This window comes from Bos grunniens, chromosome 6 (assembly GCF_055505025.1).
Source record: "Bos grunniens cultivar Pamir isolate PY7600 chromosome 6, Bosgru_T2T1.0, whole genome shotgun sequence".
Lineage (NCBI taxonomy): Eukaryota > Metazoa > Chordata > Mammalia > Artiodactyla > Bovidae > Bos > Bos grunniens.
In genome coordinates this window covers 78,713,763-78,731,640 of record NC_141170.1, presented here as the reverse complement: position 1 = coordinate 78,731,640, position 17,878 = coordinate 78,713,763, and the positions used below count along the sequence as shown (strand labels likewise).

At 40.9% G+C, this 17,878-nt stretch overlaps 1 protein-coding gene and 1 long non-coding RNA gene across 3 annotated transcripts in view; both read left to right on the top strand.

Moving 5' to 3' along the window:
- Positions 1-5,133: 5,133 nt before the first annotated feature.
- Positions 5,134-7,649, top strand: LOC147370913 (uncharacterized). The gene is made up of 4 exons (XR_015166040.1): positions 5,134-5,357; positions 5,685-5,788; positions 7,361-7,436; positions 7,522-7,649. It is a non-coding gene; the product is annotated as an uncharacterized LOC147370913 (long non-coding RNA).
- An 8,063-nt stretch (positions 7,650-15,712) lies between these two features.
- SLIT2 (slit guidance ligand 2) overlaps positions 15,713-17,878 on the top strand; it is a 405,363-nt gene continuing 403,197 nt past the window's right edge. For both annotated transcript variants that reach the window (XM_086406326.1, XM_086406325.1), the window contains exon 1: positions 15,713-17,779. In XM_086406326.1, the coding sequence (XP_086262452.1) occupies positions 17,601-17,779 (179 nt within the window). In that variant the 5' untranslated portion in view covers positions 15,713-17,600. The remainder of the gene's footprint in view (positions 17,780-17,878) is intronic.

Sequence of the window (17,878 nt, the reverse complement as noted above, 5' to 3'; positions counted from 1 at the left end):
AATGTATGAGGATTCTAATTTCTCCATATCCTTGCTAATACTTGCTATTATCTGCCTCTTTTATTGTAGCCACCTCTGTGTGGGCCGGGTGGTATGGCATTGTGGTTTGGATTTGCATTTCTCTAATGACTAGTGATACTGACCATCTTTTCATGTGCTTATTGGCAGTGAGCAGAGCTTCTTAGCTTATTTATTCAAACCCCATGTCCCTTCATAATTAGACTTGTAAAAACCTTTTATTGTTAACTTGTATTTCTTGTCATTTTAAGATTAAAATATAGTCATATTTTTATTGCATAAATTTGACTTATAAGCTATGTTAATTTAAGGTGTATAATGTGTTACTTTGAAATGTTTACATATTGTAATATGATTGCAGTTGTAGCCATACTTATCTCACTATATAATTATAGTACTATTATCTATATTCATTATACTATGCATTAGATCTTTATGATGTATTTATTACTCACTGAAAGTTTGTATTCTTCAGTTCAGTTCAGTTCAGTCACTCAGTCATTTTCAACTCTTTGCGACCCCATGAATCGCAGCACGCCAGGCCTCCCTGTCCATCACCAACTCCCGGAGTTCACTCAGACTCACATCCATCGAGTCAGTGATGCCATCCAGCCATCTCATCCTCTGTCGTCCCCTTCTCCTCCCGCCCCCAATCCCTCCCAGCATCACAGTCTTTTCCAATGAGTCAACTCTTCTCATGAGGTGGCCAAAGTACTGGAATTTCAGCTTTAGAATCATTCCTTCCAAAGAAATCCTAGGGCTGATCTCCTTTAGAATGGACTGATTGGATCTCCTTGCGGTCCAAGGGACTCTCAAGAGTCTTCTCCAACACCACAGTTCAAAAGCATCAATTCTAAGGAAAAATTGGAAATAGAACTGCCTTATGACCCAGCAATCCCACTGCTGGGCGTACACACAGAGGAAATCAGAATTGAAAGAGACACGTGTACCCCAGTGTTCATCGCAGCACTGTTTATGATAGCCAGGACATGGAAGCAACCTAGATGTCCATCAGCAGATGAATGGATAAGAAAGCTGTGGTACATATACACAATGGAGTATTACTCAGCCATTAAAAAGAATACATTTGAATCAGTTCTAATGAGGTGGATGAAACTGGAGCCTATCATACAGAGTGAATTAAGCCAGAAAGAAAAACACCAATACAGTATACTAACGCATATATATGGAATTTAGAAAGATGGTAACAAAAAAAAAGAAAGATGGTAACAATAACCCTGCATATGAGACAGCAAAAGAGACACAGATGTATAGAACAGTCTTTTGGACTCTGTGGGAGAGGGAGAGGGTGGGATGATTTGAGAGAATGGCATTGAAACATGTATAATATCATATATGAAACGAGTTGCCAGTCCAGGTTCGATGCACAATACTGGATGCTTGGGGCTGGTGCACTGGGACAACCCAGAGGGATGGTATGGGAGGGAGGAGGGAGGAGGGTTCAGGATGGGGAACACATGTGTACCTGTGGCAGATTCATTTTGATATATGGCAAAACCAATACAATATTGTAAAGTTAAATAAAATAAAATTTAAAAACAAAACAAAACAAAAGCATCAATTCTTCGGTGCTCAGCCTTCTTCACAGTCATAACATCAATTAAATTTTACTCCTGATAGAATAGAATTTGACAAAATTGAAAAATTACTGCTCTTTTTGGTTTGCCTTATAGCATGCAACTTCAAAAAATTTGAAAGGACAAAATATGTAACACAGATGGATCTAAATATCAATTTTAAAAGATGATGGAATAATAATAGATATAACAGTTCAATACATAAAATCCAATAAATATTTGATTTTATGTATTGAACTGTTAAGAAAAATATTTTTTCTATGATTTGATACTTATGGACCCCTGAATATTATTTGGACATAATATACTAAAAATTAATAGCTTGTTTCTGAATTTAAATATTTCTTGACAAAACTTGTTGGCAATTTCAGTTACTACTGCCTCAGCAGAGCAAAATTTTTTCAAAAAATTACCTCCAATCTAAAAAGTCTATTTGGAAAAGAAATGTGGGCGCCTATCACCATATATTGCCAACTAAGACGTCTGCCTACAATGCGGGAGACTGGGGTTCAATCCCTGGGTCAGGAAGATCCTCTGGAGAAGGAAATGGCAACCCACTCCAGTACTCTTGCCTGGAAAATCCCATGGACGGAGGAGCCCAGTAGGTTAAAGTCCGTGGGGTCGCAGAGTCGGACACGACTGAGCGACTTCACTTCACTTCACTTCAAACCAAACAGATTAAAAATATAAACCCAAATTATAAATGTCTGAGACTGTAAAAAACTTAAAATGATCCTTGATTCCATTCCTTTGGTAGCTATGAGGCAGAGGGAGAAAGCCACTCAGCACATAAGGAAGACATACTCCTAACTAATGCCCACTGCAGATGGGCCAAACGGGATAGAGTCAAAGATCAGGGAGAAAAGTAGTTAACTTGAGGCTTCTCTGGCAGGAAGCAAAACCAGAGTCCAATCTGGGAACATTTCTATCCCATTCTCACTTTCTAAAGCAGAAGATCCTCACCACTTCTGCCTGGTAGGATTTCAGAATTGTTGTGGATCAGATTACTCTCTGCCATGTATCTTCTGTTCTTCCTCTTTCTAAATGGAAGTGGTTAATACAGTTACTCCAACCCTGTTCTACTATTGTATATTTGGAAGGCATGGAAAATAAATTATCTTTTTATTCAAGAGAATCCAGAGCAAGAGAAATCATACTCAGATTGGATGTGGAGTCTATTGCATCATTCCCAAACAGCCTAGGCTTTGAACTAGTATCATGGCAAAATGGAACTTTTGGGTTGACTATTTTGGGGAATGTTCTAGTATATTTTGCATGTGAAAAGTTGACTGAGTTGAATACCTGGTGACCTGAAGGGCAGAAAGTGATAGTCCTTAATGCTTTTCACCAGATATGTCTAGCTTTCAGTCTCCTGGGCATGCAGAAGATTACATATCCTATTCCATTTGCTGTTGAGTGGATCATGTCTCCAGATCAGGCCAGTGGGTTACCCCGTGAGAAGCAGAGTGAGTTGAATACCATACAGAGATGGGAAGTGTTTATTACATAATAATGTAGATTTTCCAATGACTATAGTGACACTAACCTCATGGGCTTCTAAATAAAAAGAAGCATTCTCCAAATTAAACAAACATTTAATGGTAAAACTGGTGGGAAAACATGATGAATTGCGAATATTATCTCAGACCCAGAAAGGTATGCTACTTTTCCCTGTGAAAAGCAGGCAAAGTTCTGAACCTGTGGTCTTTCTTTCCACTTACAGGATTTATAGTTACCGCTGGTAATGCAATGACTTTAGAATAACAGAAGCTAATGCGGCTCTTCATTCCCAGTTTCTCTCCAGGATACTTGGCAGTTTCTCTCAATCTTCTGGTTGCTTTTTCAAAACAGCTGGAACTTAATTCTGCAAATACAGAGAGACAACATTGTCCTACAGCTTTTAATTGCCAATTAAGCAGGTTTCAATTTATGAATCCATCTCGTATGTGATTAAAGTGGAGAGGTTCTTTTGTAAGGTTTTTAAATGCTGTGAGTATTTTTTTTCACATTCCTTATCTGAGTAGAGAGGATTAATAAGTTTTAACGAATAACCATAAATAAAGATAAGAATTGAAGAAAAATAAAATATCTATACTGGCATATTATGTATCTGTGTAAAATTTAATATTAGATATGACAAATTATCACTATAAATTAATAAAAAGATATGAGATAAAACACACAAATATAATAATATATGCATATATCACAAATATGTCCATGTAAGAACTATATATATATGTTTATGTATCAGATAGACCTATCAAGTAGATCTCTGAAATCCTCAAGTGGAAATTTTCTTAAAGTAAATGACACCATATACATGTTGGAAAACAAAATAATATTATAAGAATTTGTCTAAATAACCCTAGACTCCTATTATGATTTCACTGCCAGTCTTAAGTAAATTAAATTATTTCACTATTTTTCTATTATGTTTTCAAACTGTAGTGCTGGAGAAGTCTCTTGAGAGTTCCTTGGCCTGCAAGGAGACCCAACCACTCAATCCTAAAGGAAATCAACTCTGAATATTCACTAGAAAGACTGATGCTAAAGTTGAAGCCCCAATACTTTGGCCACTTGATGCAAAGAGCTGACTCTTTGGAAAAGACCCTGATGCTGGGAAAGATTGAAGGCAAAAGGAGAGAAAAGTGGTAGAGGATGAGATGGTTGGATAGCATCATCATCAATGGACATGAACTTCAGCAAACTCCAGGAGATAGTGAAGGACTGGGAAGCTGCGTGTGCTGCAGTCCTTGGTGTCACAAAGAGTTGGACATGACTTAGCAAATGAACAACAACAAATTTTTCTGTGAGAGGTGGGGTCGGTAGTAGGGTTTACTCATTTAATTGGCTTTGGAATAAATATTTCCCACTTGGTTCTTGCTGTACTTACAAAGTTAAATCATGTAGTATACTAAAAGAAAACAATATCTGGGGACAGTACTACTGAGGATGGCTCCTTTTGTTATTAATGGCATGTCAGTTTGTGGGTTTTCCTCACTCCCACGACCAGTTTCTTTATCTCTCCATGAATCAAAATTGGAGAAAGAAATATAATTTGTCTCCCTATATTTAATATCAAAACTAGCAAATACTGATACTAAAATGGTCAGGAATCTGGGCAATGAAAGTAACAGTTTACTTAAAGCAGAAAATCCTAGTATCAGTCTCACCTTGCCCCAGTCTCAGATAAGGGACAACACCCTCTTGTATAGTGGTTCTTAATTCTGGCTGGCTGCACATTAGACCATGTGGGAGCTTTAAAGAATTCTGATGCCCAAGACCAACCTGAATTCATCAAGTGCAAGCACTTTGGAAACTGTGATAATTAATTTTATGTATCAACTTAACTGGGACAGGAGGTGCCCAGGTATCTGATCCAATATTATTCTGGGTATTTCTGTGAGGGTGTTTTTGAGTGAGTTTAGCATTTAAATTGATCCACTGAGTAAAATAGGCTGTCCTCCCAGGTGTGAACAGGATTCATCCAATCAGCTGAAGGCCTGAATAGAATAAAAAAGACTTACCCTCCCCTGAGCAAGAGGAATTCCTCCTACCTGACTGCTTTGAGCTGGAACATTGTTTGTTTGTTTTTTCCTGCCTTCAGACTTGAACTGAAACATTTGCTCATCCTGGATTTTGAATCTTCTAGCCTTCAGATTGGAATTTATACCATCAGCTCTCCTGTGTATTCAGCTTGCTGACTGCAGATCTTGGAATGTGCCCGCTTCCATAACTGTATAAGCCAATTCCTTCCAGTAAATTTTTAAAAGCCAATTTTACTTGTGTATATAAAAAGATTCTTCAAAACGTCTATATTTTGGGTCGGCCAAAAAGTTCATTCAGATCTTTTTCATAAGCTGTTTCGAACAAACTTTTTGGACAACCTAATATATACATATGTACATTTATTATGTGGGTATTATGTACATATACATATATAAAGACAGTTAAGTGACTTTACATGGCTAACAAAATGTGAGAAGTCATGAGTACCACATGTAAGTCGTGTTCAAGAGTCAAAAGATGAATCTTCTCCTTCTATTTCCTCCTTGAATGTTTTAGGAATAGTATTCTCAGTGAGTATGGTTCTTGAAATGGAGATGATGTGGAAAAACAGTGAAGATGACATGAAGCACAACAGACCCATGTATGGACATGAAGCATAGGTGAGCATAATAATAAACATTATTATTATAGGTTTCCTATGAGTTTTTCAGGCTTGTGTTAACATACATACACTACCCAATCTACCAACTCTGGGGCAATTCTGACTCTGGGTTTACTGTAATGTGAGATAGTATATTTCCTTAGGGACTAAAACATTGGATCATGGCTTTATATTGTTCACATCTCTAATTATTCAAATAGTGCACCAAGAAAACACCTTTTAGTCTTTCAAACCCTAGATATTGTTTTGTCTTCCTTGGGTCTTTCCTGGTATCACAGAACAGCATCAACCTTCTAGTTTTTGTCACACTACTATATATATATATATATATATATATATATGTATTTCTCATCATATGCATCAGAGCAGTTGCTAAGCCTATTTTTACATTGTCTACCCAGTAACTAACACGTTCTGCAACAGAAAGATTTATGTCTTTTCTAGCTCTATTTCTCTGGCATCTAGAACAGTATTAAGCAGTTAATAGGGCCCAATATACATTTTTTCTAAGCTAAATCAAATAATCCTTTGATGTGAAAATGATAATCAACTCATTTATTGATACAATTATCTTCAATGTTTACATGCCTTGAGAATCACATAACAGTGTTGTGATTTTGGTTCTACTATTAAACAGGATTTAGAGAGCACAAGAGAAGGAAATTATATTGTCTTTACTCATATTTTTACTTCCTTTTTTATTTTTTTCCTTTCTGATGTTTCTAGTTCCCTTCCTCCATCCCTTTTGTCTTAGAGAACTTCCTATAGCTATTCTGTCAGGGTAGATTGGCTGTCAAGACAAATTCTCTTAGTATTGTTTCATCTGAACTGTCTTGATGTTCCCCCCTCTGCCCACCATCTAATTGGTGTCACTTGATTGCCTTTTCTCCTTCAAATTGTGGTTTTCTTGGGTTTGGGTGTGATGGGTGATTTTCTTATTGTATTGTGTATGTTGTGTTAGGAAACTCTTGATGCTATTTAAGTCTCTTTTAGCTCGTAGTCAGCCTGTTAATATTTAGCATATAGTTTCTGGCCTACTTCTAAGAGCTTTAGTTCTAATGACACTTTACTTTTCATAGGCTTTGCAATGTGGTTCTGGCCTGTTTTGCTATCCTGAAGCTGCTGGGTCTCCTGTTCGATTCCTGCTACTGAAGTAGTATCTTGGATCATCTTCTGCCATAGTGTGGGGGAGAGGCAGAAAATGTCGGGCCTGAGTCTCCTATGCCACAGAATAGGAGGCAGGAATAGCTGGGCTCCAAGGATGCTGCCCCGTTGCTGGGTCAGCTTACCTGCTAGTGTGCCTTCGACAGTACAGCAGGGGTGGGTTGGCCTTTGGGGTCTCTGAAGCTGCTGCTTTGGGTAGATTTCAGCCAGCTGGTGCCCTATGTATGGAGCAGGGCTTCCCATTAAGTCTTTCTTGGATTTGTCCTTTCTTGGCACTACGTGAGACAAAAGGAAACAGGAAACTCACAGTGTTGTCATTCCTCAGGTCCTGACCTCCTTGTCAGTCCACATTTTTTTTCCCTAGTTCTCTAATCCTTTTATCATTGTCTCTTGAATCCTTTCCAAGGCTTTAGTTGTACTTAGAGGAAAGATGGGGGATACGTGAGCCTGTAGCACCTTGTTCCAGAACAGAAAGTCCCCAGGTACTTTTATGGATTAATTTATTTAATTCTCATAACTTCTTTGAAATAGGGTAATATATAATCTCTTATTTTCCACGTATGATAGGTTAAGGAAGAAAAATGAAATTGAATAAGATCCTGGCAAAGACACCAAAGAAGAATATATAAGTGAACACATACACACAGAGTGTTGACTCAGATCTCAAACAGATCTACAGCTATACTGCCTACTTTAATCAAAAAATAAAGCAATTTGGAATGCACAAACAAGCTTTTAGAAGTTACTTTATTTTTATATACTTTTTCAAACAGTATTATAATAATTCATATTTTATTTTTCATAATTTTTTCATTACACTGCTTGGGAAACCGTATATGGTTATATTTTTCTGTTGTGTTATCTCCTAATCACAATGAACAGTACACAGTTTTATGAATTGATATTTCTTACACAACAAGGAAAGACTAGTAAGAAAGATCTAAAGTAATACTTCTGGATTTTCAGATGTGACATTTTATTTATTGAACAGCTGAACTTCTTTGTTTATACTTAGAGATTCTTCCGTATATAATGGTTTTTCCTAAGTTTACACAGACTTGTCTATCATCCATGTCTCATCTGTTGTAGAATTTCCATGTTGTTTCAGTGGGGAAAATGTTCTTTTTGTCTTATGTAATTAAGGGGAGTGTATCCCAAGGAAAGAAAGAGAAATGAAATAATTCTGTTAATACAAAAAGGAGATAAAAAGAGAATTGGTTCATCAAATTATATTCACTCCACTGATTGCTAAATATTTGTATGTTGTTTTGCATTCACCATCTTCAATTAAAAGTAATTATCATAATGCAAATAATAATAATACATTATTTTACAATGTATGTAGTTCTTTCAGATACATAGTTTGCATTTCATTATCATGAATTTCCTATGATTCATAAATTAGTGAGATGCCTAATGCTTTGGACAGTGGCTGCTGAGGTTAAAATTCTAGCTCCACCCTTTTCTGGCTGAGTGACCTTGGGCAGGTTATTTAACCTTTCTTGGCTTCATTTTCCTCATCCCTAAAGTAATATGAGCAAGTCACTCAACCTTCTTTTCCCTTAACTACATCTCTATAAGGTTAAATATAGTTTTCCAGGAGGAGTAAATGAGGAAATAAAGTAAAACACTTGGAATAATGCCTACACATTGTAAATACTTAATAAATGTTACTTTTGTTATCTCCATTTTCTACATGAAGACCATCTGGTTCAACAGATAAGCACATGCAAGAAATGGATATGCAGCATATCTTGTACTAATTTATTTTATATTAAAATGAAATGAATTTAAATTTTCTTTAAATGCTTTTGCAGAATTGCATTTCAGAGTTCAAGAAATAGAGCAGTAGATAATACTGAAAAAGACATTTATTGCTTGTCAAAACGCAGCCACTTTAGAGCTCAGAGCTCTTATCTTTACCACATCCCTTCAAATTTTAACATAACCCTTTAGCAATCTATGATCTCGACCATTGAACAACCACCTCTTTGGACTAAGGTCAAAGTGTATTTGCCACACCTTTTGATATCTGTATATGCTCAGTCACTCAGACATGTCCAACTCTCTGCGACACTGTGGACTGTAGCCTGCCAGACTCCTCTGCTCATGGAATTTTCCAGGCAAGAATTCTGGAATAGGGTGCCATTTCCTACTCCAGGGGATCTTTCTGACTCAGGAATTGAACCTGTATCTCGTGTCTCCTGCATTGGTGGTGCTCTTTATCACTAGCACCTCTTTTGACATCACCAGTGAGCTAGAAATGATTTTTAGCTATTAAATTAGTAATTGATTTAATGATAGAAAATACCTACTTTGGATCCCAATTAAAAGAATATTATCCCCTAGCAAAGAATTCTATAATTCTTATGATTAGATCTATATTACAAAAAAATTAGGATCAAAGCTATATTTTTAATTACATCAGCAAAATAGTTGTATAAATTTGTTTTCTTTATTATGTTGTGTCTTCATAACATCCCTAATTTTGTCTTTTGGTCTACAAAGCCTAAAATACTATCAGATACCTAACAGAAAAACTTTGCTAACTCTTGGTCTAAGACATTATTGTGACTCTTTATTTTGTATGAGAAAATGGCTTTTTGACCATTAAGAAGGTATACATTTTGAACTATATTTTTCTAATAGTGGTTATGAATTGCCTCTGTTAATCAGATTTGATTTTTATTTAAAATACATACTATTTAGCCTTGGGATTTGAAAATATTTGTTTGGAGTTTATGTTAAGCCAGCCACCCTGGTGGCTCAGACGGTGGCCTGCAGGCTCTGCCTGCAATGCAGAACTGAGTTCGATCCCTGGGTCGGGAAGATCCCCTGGAGAAGGGTATGGCAACCCACTCTAGTATCCTTGCCTGGAGAATTCCATGGACAGAGGAAACTGGCAGGCTACAGTCCAAGGATCACAAAGAGTCAGGCACAACTGAGCAAGTATCACCACCACAGCAAATATCTTTGTAATATTAGCCTGATACTGTGACTTTGTCAACCTTTCTGAATTAGTAGAAGGAGCCTGCAGAAGTTATAAGGGGTTCCTGCCCCCTCTTTCCCAAATAACACAGAAATATGTTTTCTTCTGTAAAAATCAGGAGGCATTTTTAGATTTAGTAAGTCAAAAGATTAGGCAATTTAAAACTGTTTTTGCAACTGAATTTCCTTTTTCTCAATGGTTAATTTCCTGTAAATTTATTTTAACCCTGTAAAACTATTAAAATTTTTGTTATTTTCCCTCCGGCTTTTAAATGTTAATGTGTTTTTTTAACCTGCCTCATTGAGTATTAACTATTTCTTTAACCTTGTATTTTGTGGTTGTTCTTGCCTGAATATCTTACACATTAAATGTTCAAATGTTTCTTTACTCCATCTTCGCCTTCCCAGATACACTTTTGTCTTAATTTTATACAGAAAGAATCTTTGCACAAAGCATTCAAATCACAGAATTTGAGAAACAGTTTATTTGATGTTTATAAAATGGAATTTGGTGTCAGAGTGGAATACTGATTGCTACTTTGCCAGTTACTAGCTGTATGAACAAGACCAACTGAACCAATATCTGTGAGCCCCAGTTTTTGTAATTATCTATGAGAGAGAAAAATAGCTTCTAACTCAGAAGACTGTCCTGAGAAGTAAAGAAACCGAGATATATAAGGTGATGAGCCCAGTGTTTAGAACCAGATACTAGTTAATAATACTTTCCCTTATAGCTCAGCCGGTAAAGAATCTGCCTGTAATGCAAGAGAACCAGGTATGATCGATTGCTGGGTCGCAAAGATCCCCTGGAGAAGGAAATGACAACCCACTCCAGTATTCTTGCCTGCCATATCTCATGGACAGAGGAGCCTGGCACGCTACAGTCCATGGGGTCACAAGAGTCGGACACGGCCTAGTGACTAAACCACCATTACTTAATGAATATAGCTACATTACTACTGAGAACTGGGAATGATTTGTTGTTCAACTTGTCTAATCTCAGTCTTTTAAAATTGAAAAAAACTAAGGCCAGAAAATCTCAGTGACATATCCAAATTACAACATAATTTGTAACAAATTATTACAGTGGAAAACCAGCTTCACCTCTTCAAAAGAAGTATTATGGGGCATAATTATCATGAAGCTAACGGTACCATCTTCTCTCTTTTGTCCTCGATCTTTTCTCTACTCTTATAATACACCTTTCCCAGGGTTTCCCAGGGCTCAGCACTAGGAGTTATTTGATCATTATAATAGTTAGTAGAAATATCAAAGCTATTCTAACAATACAAAATATTTTAGAAATGTTCACTGCTGAGTAGTGGTAGTAATGATGAAAATCATTATACTGCCCTTTATTTAATAAGCACCTAGCTCAATGCTGGGTATTATGCTGTTAGTTTGACTGATACCATCTTATCTTCATAGTAATCATGAAAAGTAGGCATTCTTATTCCCATACATATATGCAATATTAAACTGGGGAAAAAAAAACCCTTATGAAATGAATTTTGTACCTGGCTGAGACATAACAATTAGAGCAGCCTGATGAGATGCAAGCTCTTTCCATTTCTCAAGGCCATTTCTTTGGAAAATGAGCCTAAATTCTTGTTACCTCTGTGGGGCTGTCCAAGAAAACATTTTGGTGCCCCCTAGAGGTGATCAGGAATGTACACTTGTCAAATGCCAAGGAATGAGACACTGAAGCCAAATCAGCAGGTGCTACCTATCATTCATTGCTGCCTGCTTTTCCAAACTTTGGTGGCTCAGATGCAGCCATGGAGAAGCTCTAGAGACTAGTGATTCTCCAGCTTCAGTGAGTATCAAAACCACTTGAAGGCTTGTTAGAACTCAGGTTTATGGTATCTACCCCCAGAGTTTCTGACTCTACCCTGAGGTGGGGCCTAAAACTGTGTATTTCTAACTATTAATATAATCCTTGGTGTTTCTGATGCTGTTGGTCCAGAGACCACACTCTGAAAACCACTGCCCTAGATAATCATCTCAGAGTTTAAACTAGCTCCAAAAGCTGGTCCAGTTTTAGTAACTAGGCACTGATAACTATGGATCCTAGTTCTCCCCTCCAAACAGATGATGCAAACAGATTTAGCAGAGATGTGAACATCTCCTGGATGAGGGTGACAGCTTCTGATGAACTATAGATTCCTTGATTCCTGGAAATTCTAGAACTCTTTAGGTTGGGTATAGGAGAACCAGTTGAGATATGAGTTCAGGGAACTCAGTTCTCGTTTCATCTGCGCCAGGTAATCAGACCTGGCTGAAGACCAACGTCCTGAACACAAATAAAATAGCAACCATTTAGAATTATACTGTGGTTTTTAACTCTTATCAAATAGCTTGGAACATAGGAGGCATGAAACAAATTTTAATTCTTAATTTCCATGCTGTTAAATTTAAATATTTACATTTCTAATACAAAAATATTATGAGAAAAAATATGTAATTTACCTGAACACAATATGCAAAAATGGAAAACAGTACCACTAAAGTAGTTAAATCCACAGAATTATTTTGTGTCATGAATTAAATCAATGCTATTGCTGTTATCTAACTCTGTTTTTACTCATGTTTACCTATTTTGCATCAATTCTGCTTTATTACTCCTTTCCCCCATATATCCCAATTTCACAGAATTTTTCTCCATAGAAAATGTAAATTGAGAGAATGTTTTCTTATTATTGTTTTTGTTTCTTGTCTTTTTTTTTTTTTTACTGTATGAGTGTTTAAGTGTATAAATTGTTTTTTAAATCATGCTAGCAACTGGGTTTGTTTTTTTTTTTTTTTTCAAGGTAATAGGGGACTTGAATGTTGACTTTAGTGGGTTGCTGTTGTTCAGTCGCTGAGCCATGTCTGACTCTTTGTGACCCCATTGACTGAAGCACACCAGGCTTCTCTGTCCTTCAGTATCTCCTGAAGTTTGCTTAAACTCATGTCCACTGAGTCGGGAATGCGATCTAACCATCTCATCCTCTGCCACCCTGTCTCCTTTTGCCTTCAATCTTTCCAATGAGTTTCTTGTTGTGCCAGGTGGCCAAAGTATTGGAACTTCCGCTTCAGCATTAGTCCTTCCAATGAATATTCACGGTTGATTTCCTTTAGGATTGACTGATCTGATCTCCTTGCAGTCCAAGGGACTTTCAAGAGTCTTCTCCAGCACCACGATTTGAAAGCATCAGTTCTTCAGCACTCAGCCTTCTTTATGGTCCAACTTTCATATCTGTACATGACTACTGGAAAAACCACAGCTTTGACTATATGCACTTTTGTTGGCAAAATGGTCTTTGCTTTTTGATATGCTGCCTAGGTTTGTCATAACTTTCCTTCCAAGGAGCCAGTGTCTTTTACTTTCATGGCTGCAGTCACTAACTGCAGTGATTTTGGAGCCCAAGAAAAGAAAATCTGTCACTGCTTCTGTTTAAACAAGGTCAGGCTTTATGGCGACCTCATATGATAACAAGAGGCACCACAGAAGGCTTTCTTCAGGATAGGTGTAACAGAGTCAAAGAGAAGTTCAGAATTCAATTGGGAGCAATGTAGTCTAGAAAGAATGAAGACCTAGAGTTAACAATACTAAAGCAAGTGAGGCCTCCAAAAATGTCCTGAAATAATACTAATATTTTTTTGAATGATAAATCTGGTTACTCATGTATAAGTTGCCCTTTTCCCTGAAAAAGTTGACGACACAAAGAAATTAATGTGCCGTATCTCTCAGGAATTCCTTGTAGTCTTTTTTTCCTTGATGAAATCCACTGGATGTATCTTTTTATTCAAATTTGCATCAAATTAAAAAATATATTTCTGTAAGTATGTTGCTGTAAGTGGTATTTTTGGTTCTTTTCTTGGTTTTACACAGAATGGAAAGTGAGCCAGGGAAAGAATCAAACTTGAACTCGTATCTATGACTTGTATTGTGCAATGATATAAATAACATTACTTGTGAATATTTGGAATGCAAGATACATTTTTGCGATTAAAATACAGAGCCATGATTCTGTGTGGCGGATGAAAGTGAACATAAATACTCATATCTTGTTGCTGACAGGGTATTAAAGTTGTGGAATTAAGTAAACTAGTGTGGTAGTAAACATATTTCAACCATATAATTTACTAGTACAGACTAAAGAAAATTCCCTGGGGGTCTTGTGGGGGGAGGCACAGAACAGTCCTTCATCAATGATACATACTTATTCTTTATCTCATTTTCCTTGCAGAAAATAATATGACCATGGTTTCTACTTCTTCCTTCTTAAGGAAGTTACATAACAGACCTTTATGCTAAAATCTAGAAGGACAAATGAGTTAATGAATGTTAAATGCTTTTGAAGTACTTAAATGAACAGATGAATATAAATTTGTGGCATTAAAATGAGCAATCCAGGGTTCCAATTCAGTTATCTAATGGGTCCCCGGTCTTTGGACATGCCTCAAAATGGCTTCAAGTTTTTCAGGGCAAGCAAAATGACACAGGTAGAGGTAGCTATTTTGCAAAGATATTTTGGAAAACCTAAGTAGGAGAAAAGCTACTGTGTATACTGGAGGAATTTCAAGTTAAGGATACTCTTGTGTTAAAGAAATTGATGAATTTTCAGGGGACCTCCTGTGTGTCGTGTATACTGTTAGATGAAGGAAATAGAAAAATGAATTGGATGGGTCCTCTCGCATTCAAGGGTGTGAGATTGGCATTAGACAGGGGGCTTGCACAAATTCCTGTGTAAGCGGTCTAGGGTGGACTGGGACCAGGAAGAAGGAGGTGAGTTATTTTAAATTCAAGCGAAATTGTCGACTCATTCAGATGTCATTTCAAACCAATGGTGACAGTTTTTGCTTAGGGCGGCGGAGGGGCGGAGTGGGAAGCGGGAGAGTGGTAGCAGTTGCCAGACACACATCACACTAAAAAGACAAGACGAAACAAGGAAATTCTCTTCCAAAACAGTGGGGAAAAAATATCCAGAACTCCCTGAAATAAAGAAAGCCTTCTGGTTACAACGTGCGTTGCTAGGGATTTATTTTTCCCCCTCCTTTCCTAAGAGAGTAAAATCGCACAGATATATTGAAGCTCTTGGAGTTTTGTGAGCGAAGTGTGTACTCAAGACGTCAACTGAGCACGGTGTTAAGTGCGTGACTACAAAGAAAGGGTTAAACGGAAGGGGGTGGGTCGGAGATGGGGAAGGCTGGCGAAAAGGTTCACAAGCACCATTTTCCAACTTACAAAAACTTTGAACTTTTAAGCACCCAAAAATAAACATGTGTGTGTCTGTGAGCTCAGGCAGATATATTTCGGTATTTTTTTTTTTTTTAAATCATAATGTCTCTGTTTCTCTCTCAGTGCTTTAAACACTGAGCAGTCCCCCCTAGGATCGCGTGGCAAAAGCTGCAGCAAGGAATCGGCTGCGCTGTTTACGAGCAGCGTTCAAAGCAGCTCTCTTGTCCTCCACCCACTACCAACGACCGTCTTCGAGCCTGGGTTACCTCTGGGGCCCTAGAGCTCGGATCGGGGGAAACCTCCTTCCACCGCCAAACTTTGCTGGGGCGTGAGAGCGAGGGCGCGAGCCGGAGTGCGCGGGAACGCGCCGCCCGCCGCCGCCTCCGCCCGCCGCTGGCAACCCTGGCCTCACCTCTGCCCGGCGAGGTGCAGGAGACCCGGGCTCAGCCAGTGGGCGGCGCCGGACCGCGCGGGGCGGGGCCGAGGAGGGGGGGGGGTGGGTGGGGGCTCCGCCGGATATATAAAGCCGGCCCCGGCTTAACTTCTGGCTTGGGGTTATTTATTTGGGGAGTACGCGGACGGCGGAGACTGGTGGCGGCGGCGGCTGCTGCTGCTGCCGCAGACGGTGGTTAAAAAAGGCGGCAGGGAGCGGCGGCGAGTGATGGGAGCGCCGTGGCTCCCGGGCGCAGGCGGGATCTGCCGAGCTTTCCGGGCAAGGCGGGAGCGCTGAGGAGAAAGGGGAGCGTCCGGGGGCCCGCGGCCAGCTCCAGAAGCGCGGGCCGGGTTTTTGTTCGGCTGCACTGAGCGCCAGGCAGCCCGAGCCAACAACTCCAGTTACAACAACAATCCACCTTCCCGCAGCCGAGCTAGACAAGGGCTGCTGCGTCCGTCCTATTGTTTAGACACTTGCCAGGAGCTCGGGAGTCAACAGAGCCACCGAGTCCCCGCTCCCTACCGCCGCCTTCCCTCTTCCCCACTTTCCTGCCCCAAGAAAGGGGCGCGAAAAGCCACCTGGAGAAGGGAAGGTGCTGGAAGCAGACGGGCTGCTCCGGACTGCGGCCGCCAAGTCAGGTGCAGCGCCCGGATTCGGGCGGCGTCGCGACGTCGGCGGGAGGACTCCCACCGTAGCTGTGGGGACTGGATTCAAAACCTGGGAAAAGTTCCTGCACTTTGAGAAGAAGGGCCCACTTGTGGGCGGCTGTCGGGGGGAGACCGAGGGGCTGCGCCCCGCCCCCGCTCCAGGAGGCTGCTCTTGTTTCTTCCACCTTTGCCATCAGGTGTCTGCTGCGGAGCCGCGGCGTATCCGGGAGACGCGAGGGGCTGACACACGCACGCACACAGGACTGCAGTTCAGCTGCCTCTTGGGGTCTCCTCGGATTAGCAGATCCCACCGACCCAACTGCCATCTCTCTGCCTTCCGGAACACCCCGGGAGGACCTGGGAGGCGGACACCTCCAGCTTGGCCTTTCCACACTCTTTCTGGCCGGCTTGCCAGCCATTCCCTACTCAGTCTTAGCAGGAGCTCTCATCCTCAACTTGGCCTTTTGGATTTCCTCTGCCGTGGTTGTGACTAGTGGATGTTCTTGCCTGCTGTGGCGGTGCGATTGCCCTTTTGTCTTTTCTGCTTGACCTCGGGGAAGGCCCTCGTGCGGAGCGTCTCCAAGGACGCCGGGCGGGAGGCGGAATTGCCCATACATCCTTTAGCGAAGTGCATGTGACGGGGACCGGCTGGGGCTGCGGAGGAGCTGCAGGCCAGGGGGGGAGGCCGCGTGAGTGAGTCACGCCAGGAGCCCCGCAGCGCGGTTCCGCGCCCCCCCCCCCGTCTGCGCGCCAGCCCTGTGCGCCCCCGCGCGCCATGTCCAGTCGTCCAGTGTGCTTCGCTCCCGGCCCGCGGGGCTCCTGCGCCTTGTAGTTTCGGAGAGCCCACTTTGATCGAGGCCACCGTTCCTACTGAGCCTCCTCCTTCTGTCTTATACAGTCCCCACTGGAATTGGATTTGCAGAGGGGATCGGTGGAATCGGATCACCTCAGTTCCACGCACAACTGGCCCCTGCATCTTCACGATCTTCATCAGCCGTTACAAGCTTCAGGTCTCTTACAGCCAAGTTGATATTTGCCAGACAGCCGACGCGCGATCCGCTCCCCGCTGCTCTGTAGCCTTGGCCAGGCCAATTGATCTTCTGGACCTAAAGTTGCCCAAGGAGCGTCTGCCCTGCAGGAGAAGGGCGAGGGGAGCTGAGAGGCGTGTACCTGTGTCAGCTCTACTGCCTTGAATATTACTGTTACTTCTGTATTATTTTGTGCACGTTATCTGGACACTCTGGGTGGCTAGCCTCGAGCCAGGCACTGGGCCTCAGGCACCGCGCGGTTGGAGCAGAGGAACGAGCTAAAGAGAAACCCCTGGGGCCGGCGAGCTAGGAGGCGGCGGGGGAAGATGCACGGCGTCGGCTGGCAGACGCTGTCCCTGTCTCTGGGGTTAGTGCTGGCGATCCTGAACGAGGTGGCGCCGCAAGCGTGTCCGGCGCAGTGCTCCTGCTCCGGGAGCACAGTGGACTGTCACGGGCTGGCGTTGCGCAGTGTGCCCAGGAATATCCCCCGCAACACCGAGAGATTGTGAGTATGGGCTCATTCTCCCCCTTGGCCCTCCCTCCCATCGGGGTCGCGCAGCCCCTGTATCTAGACTGGAGGGACCCCGAGGCACAGGGACTTGTG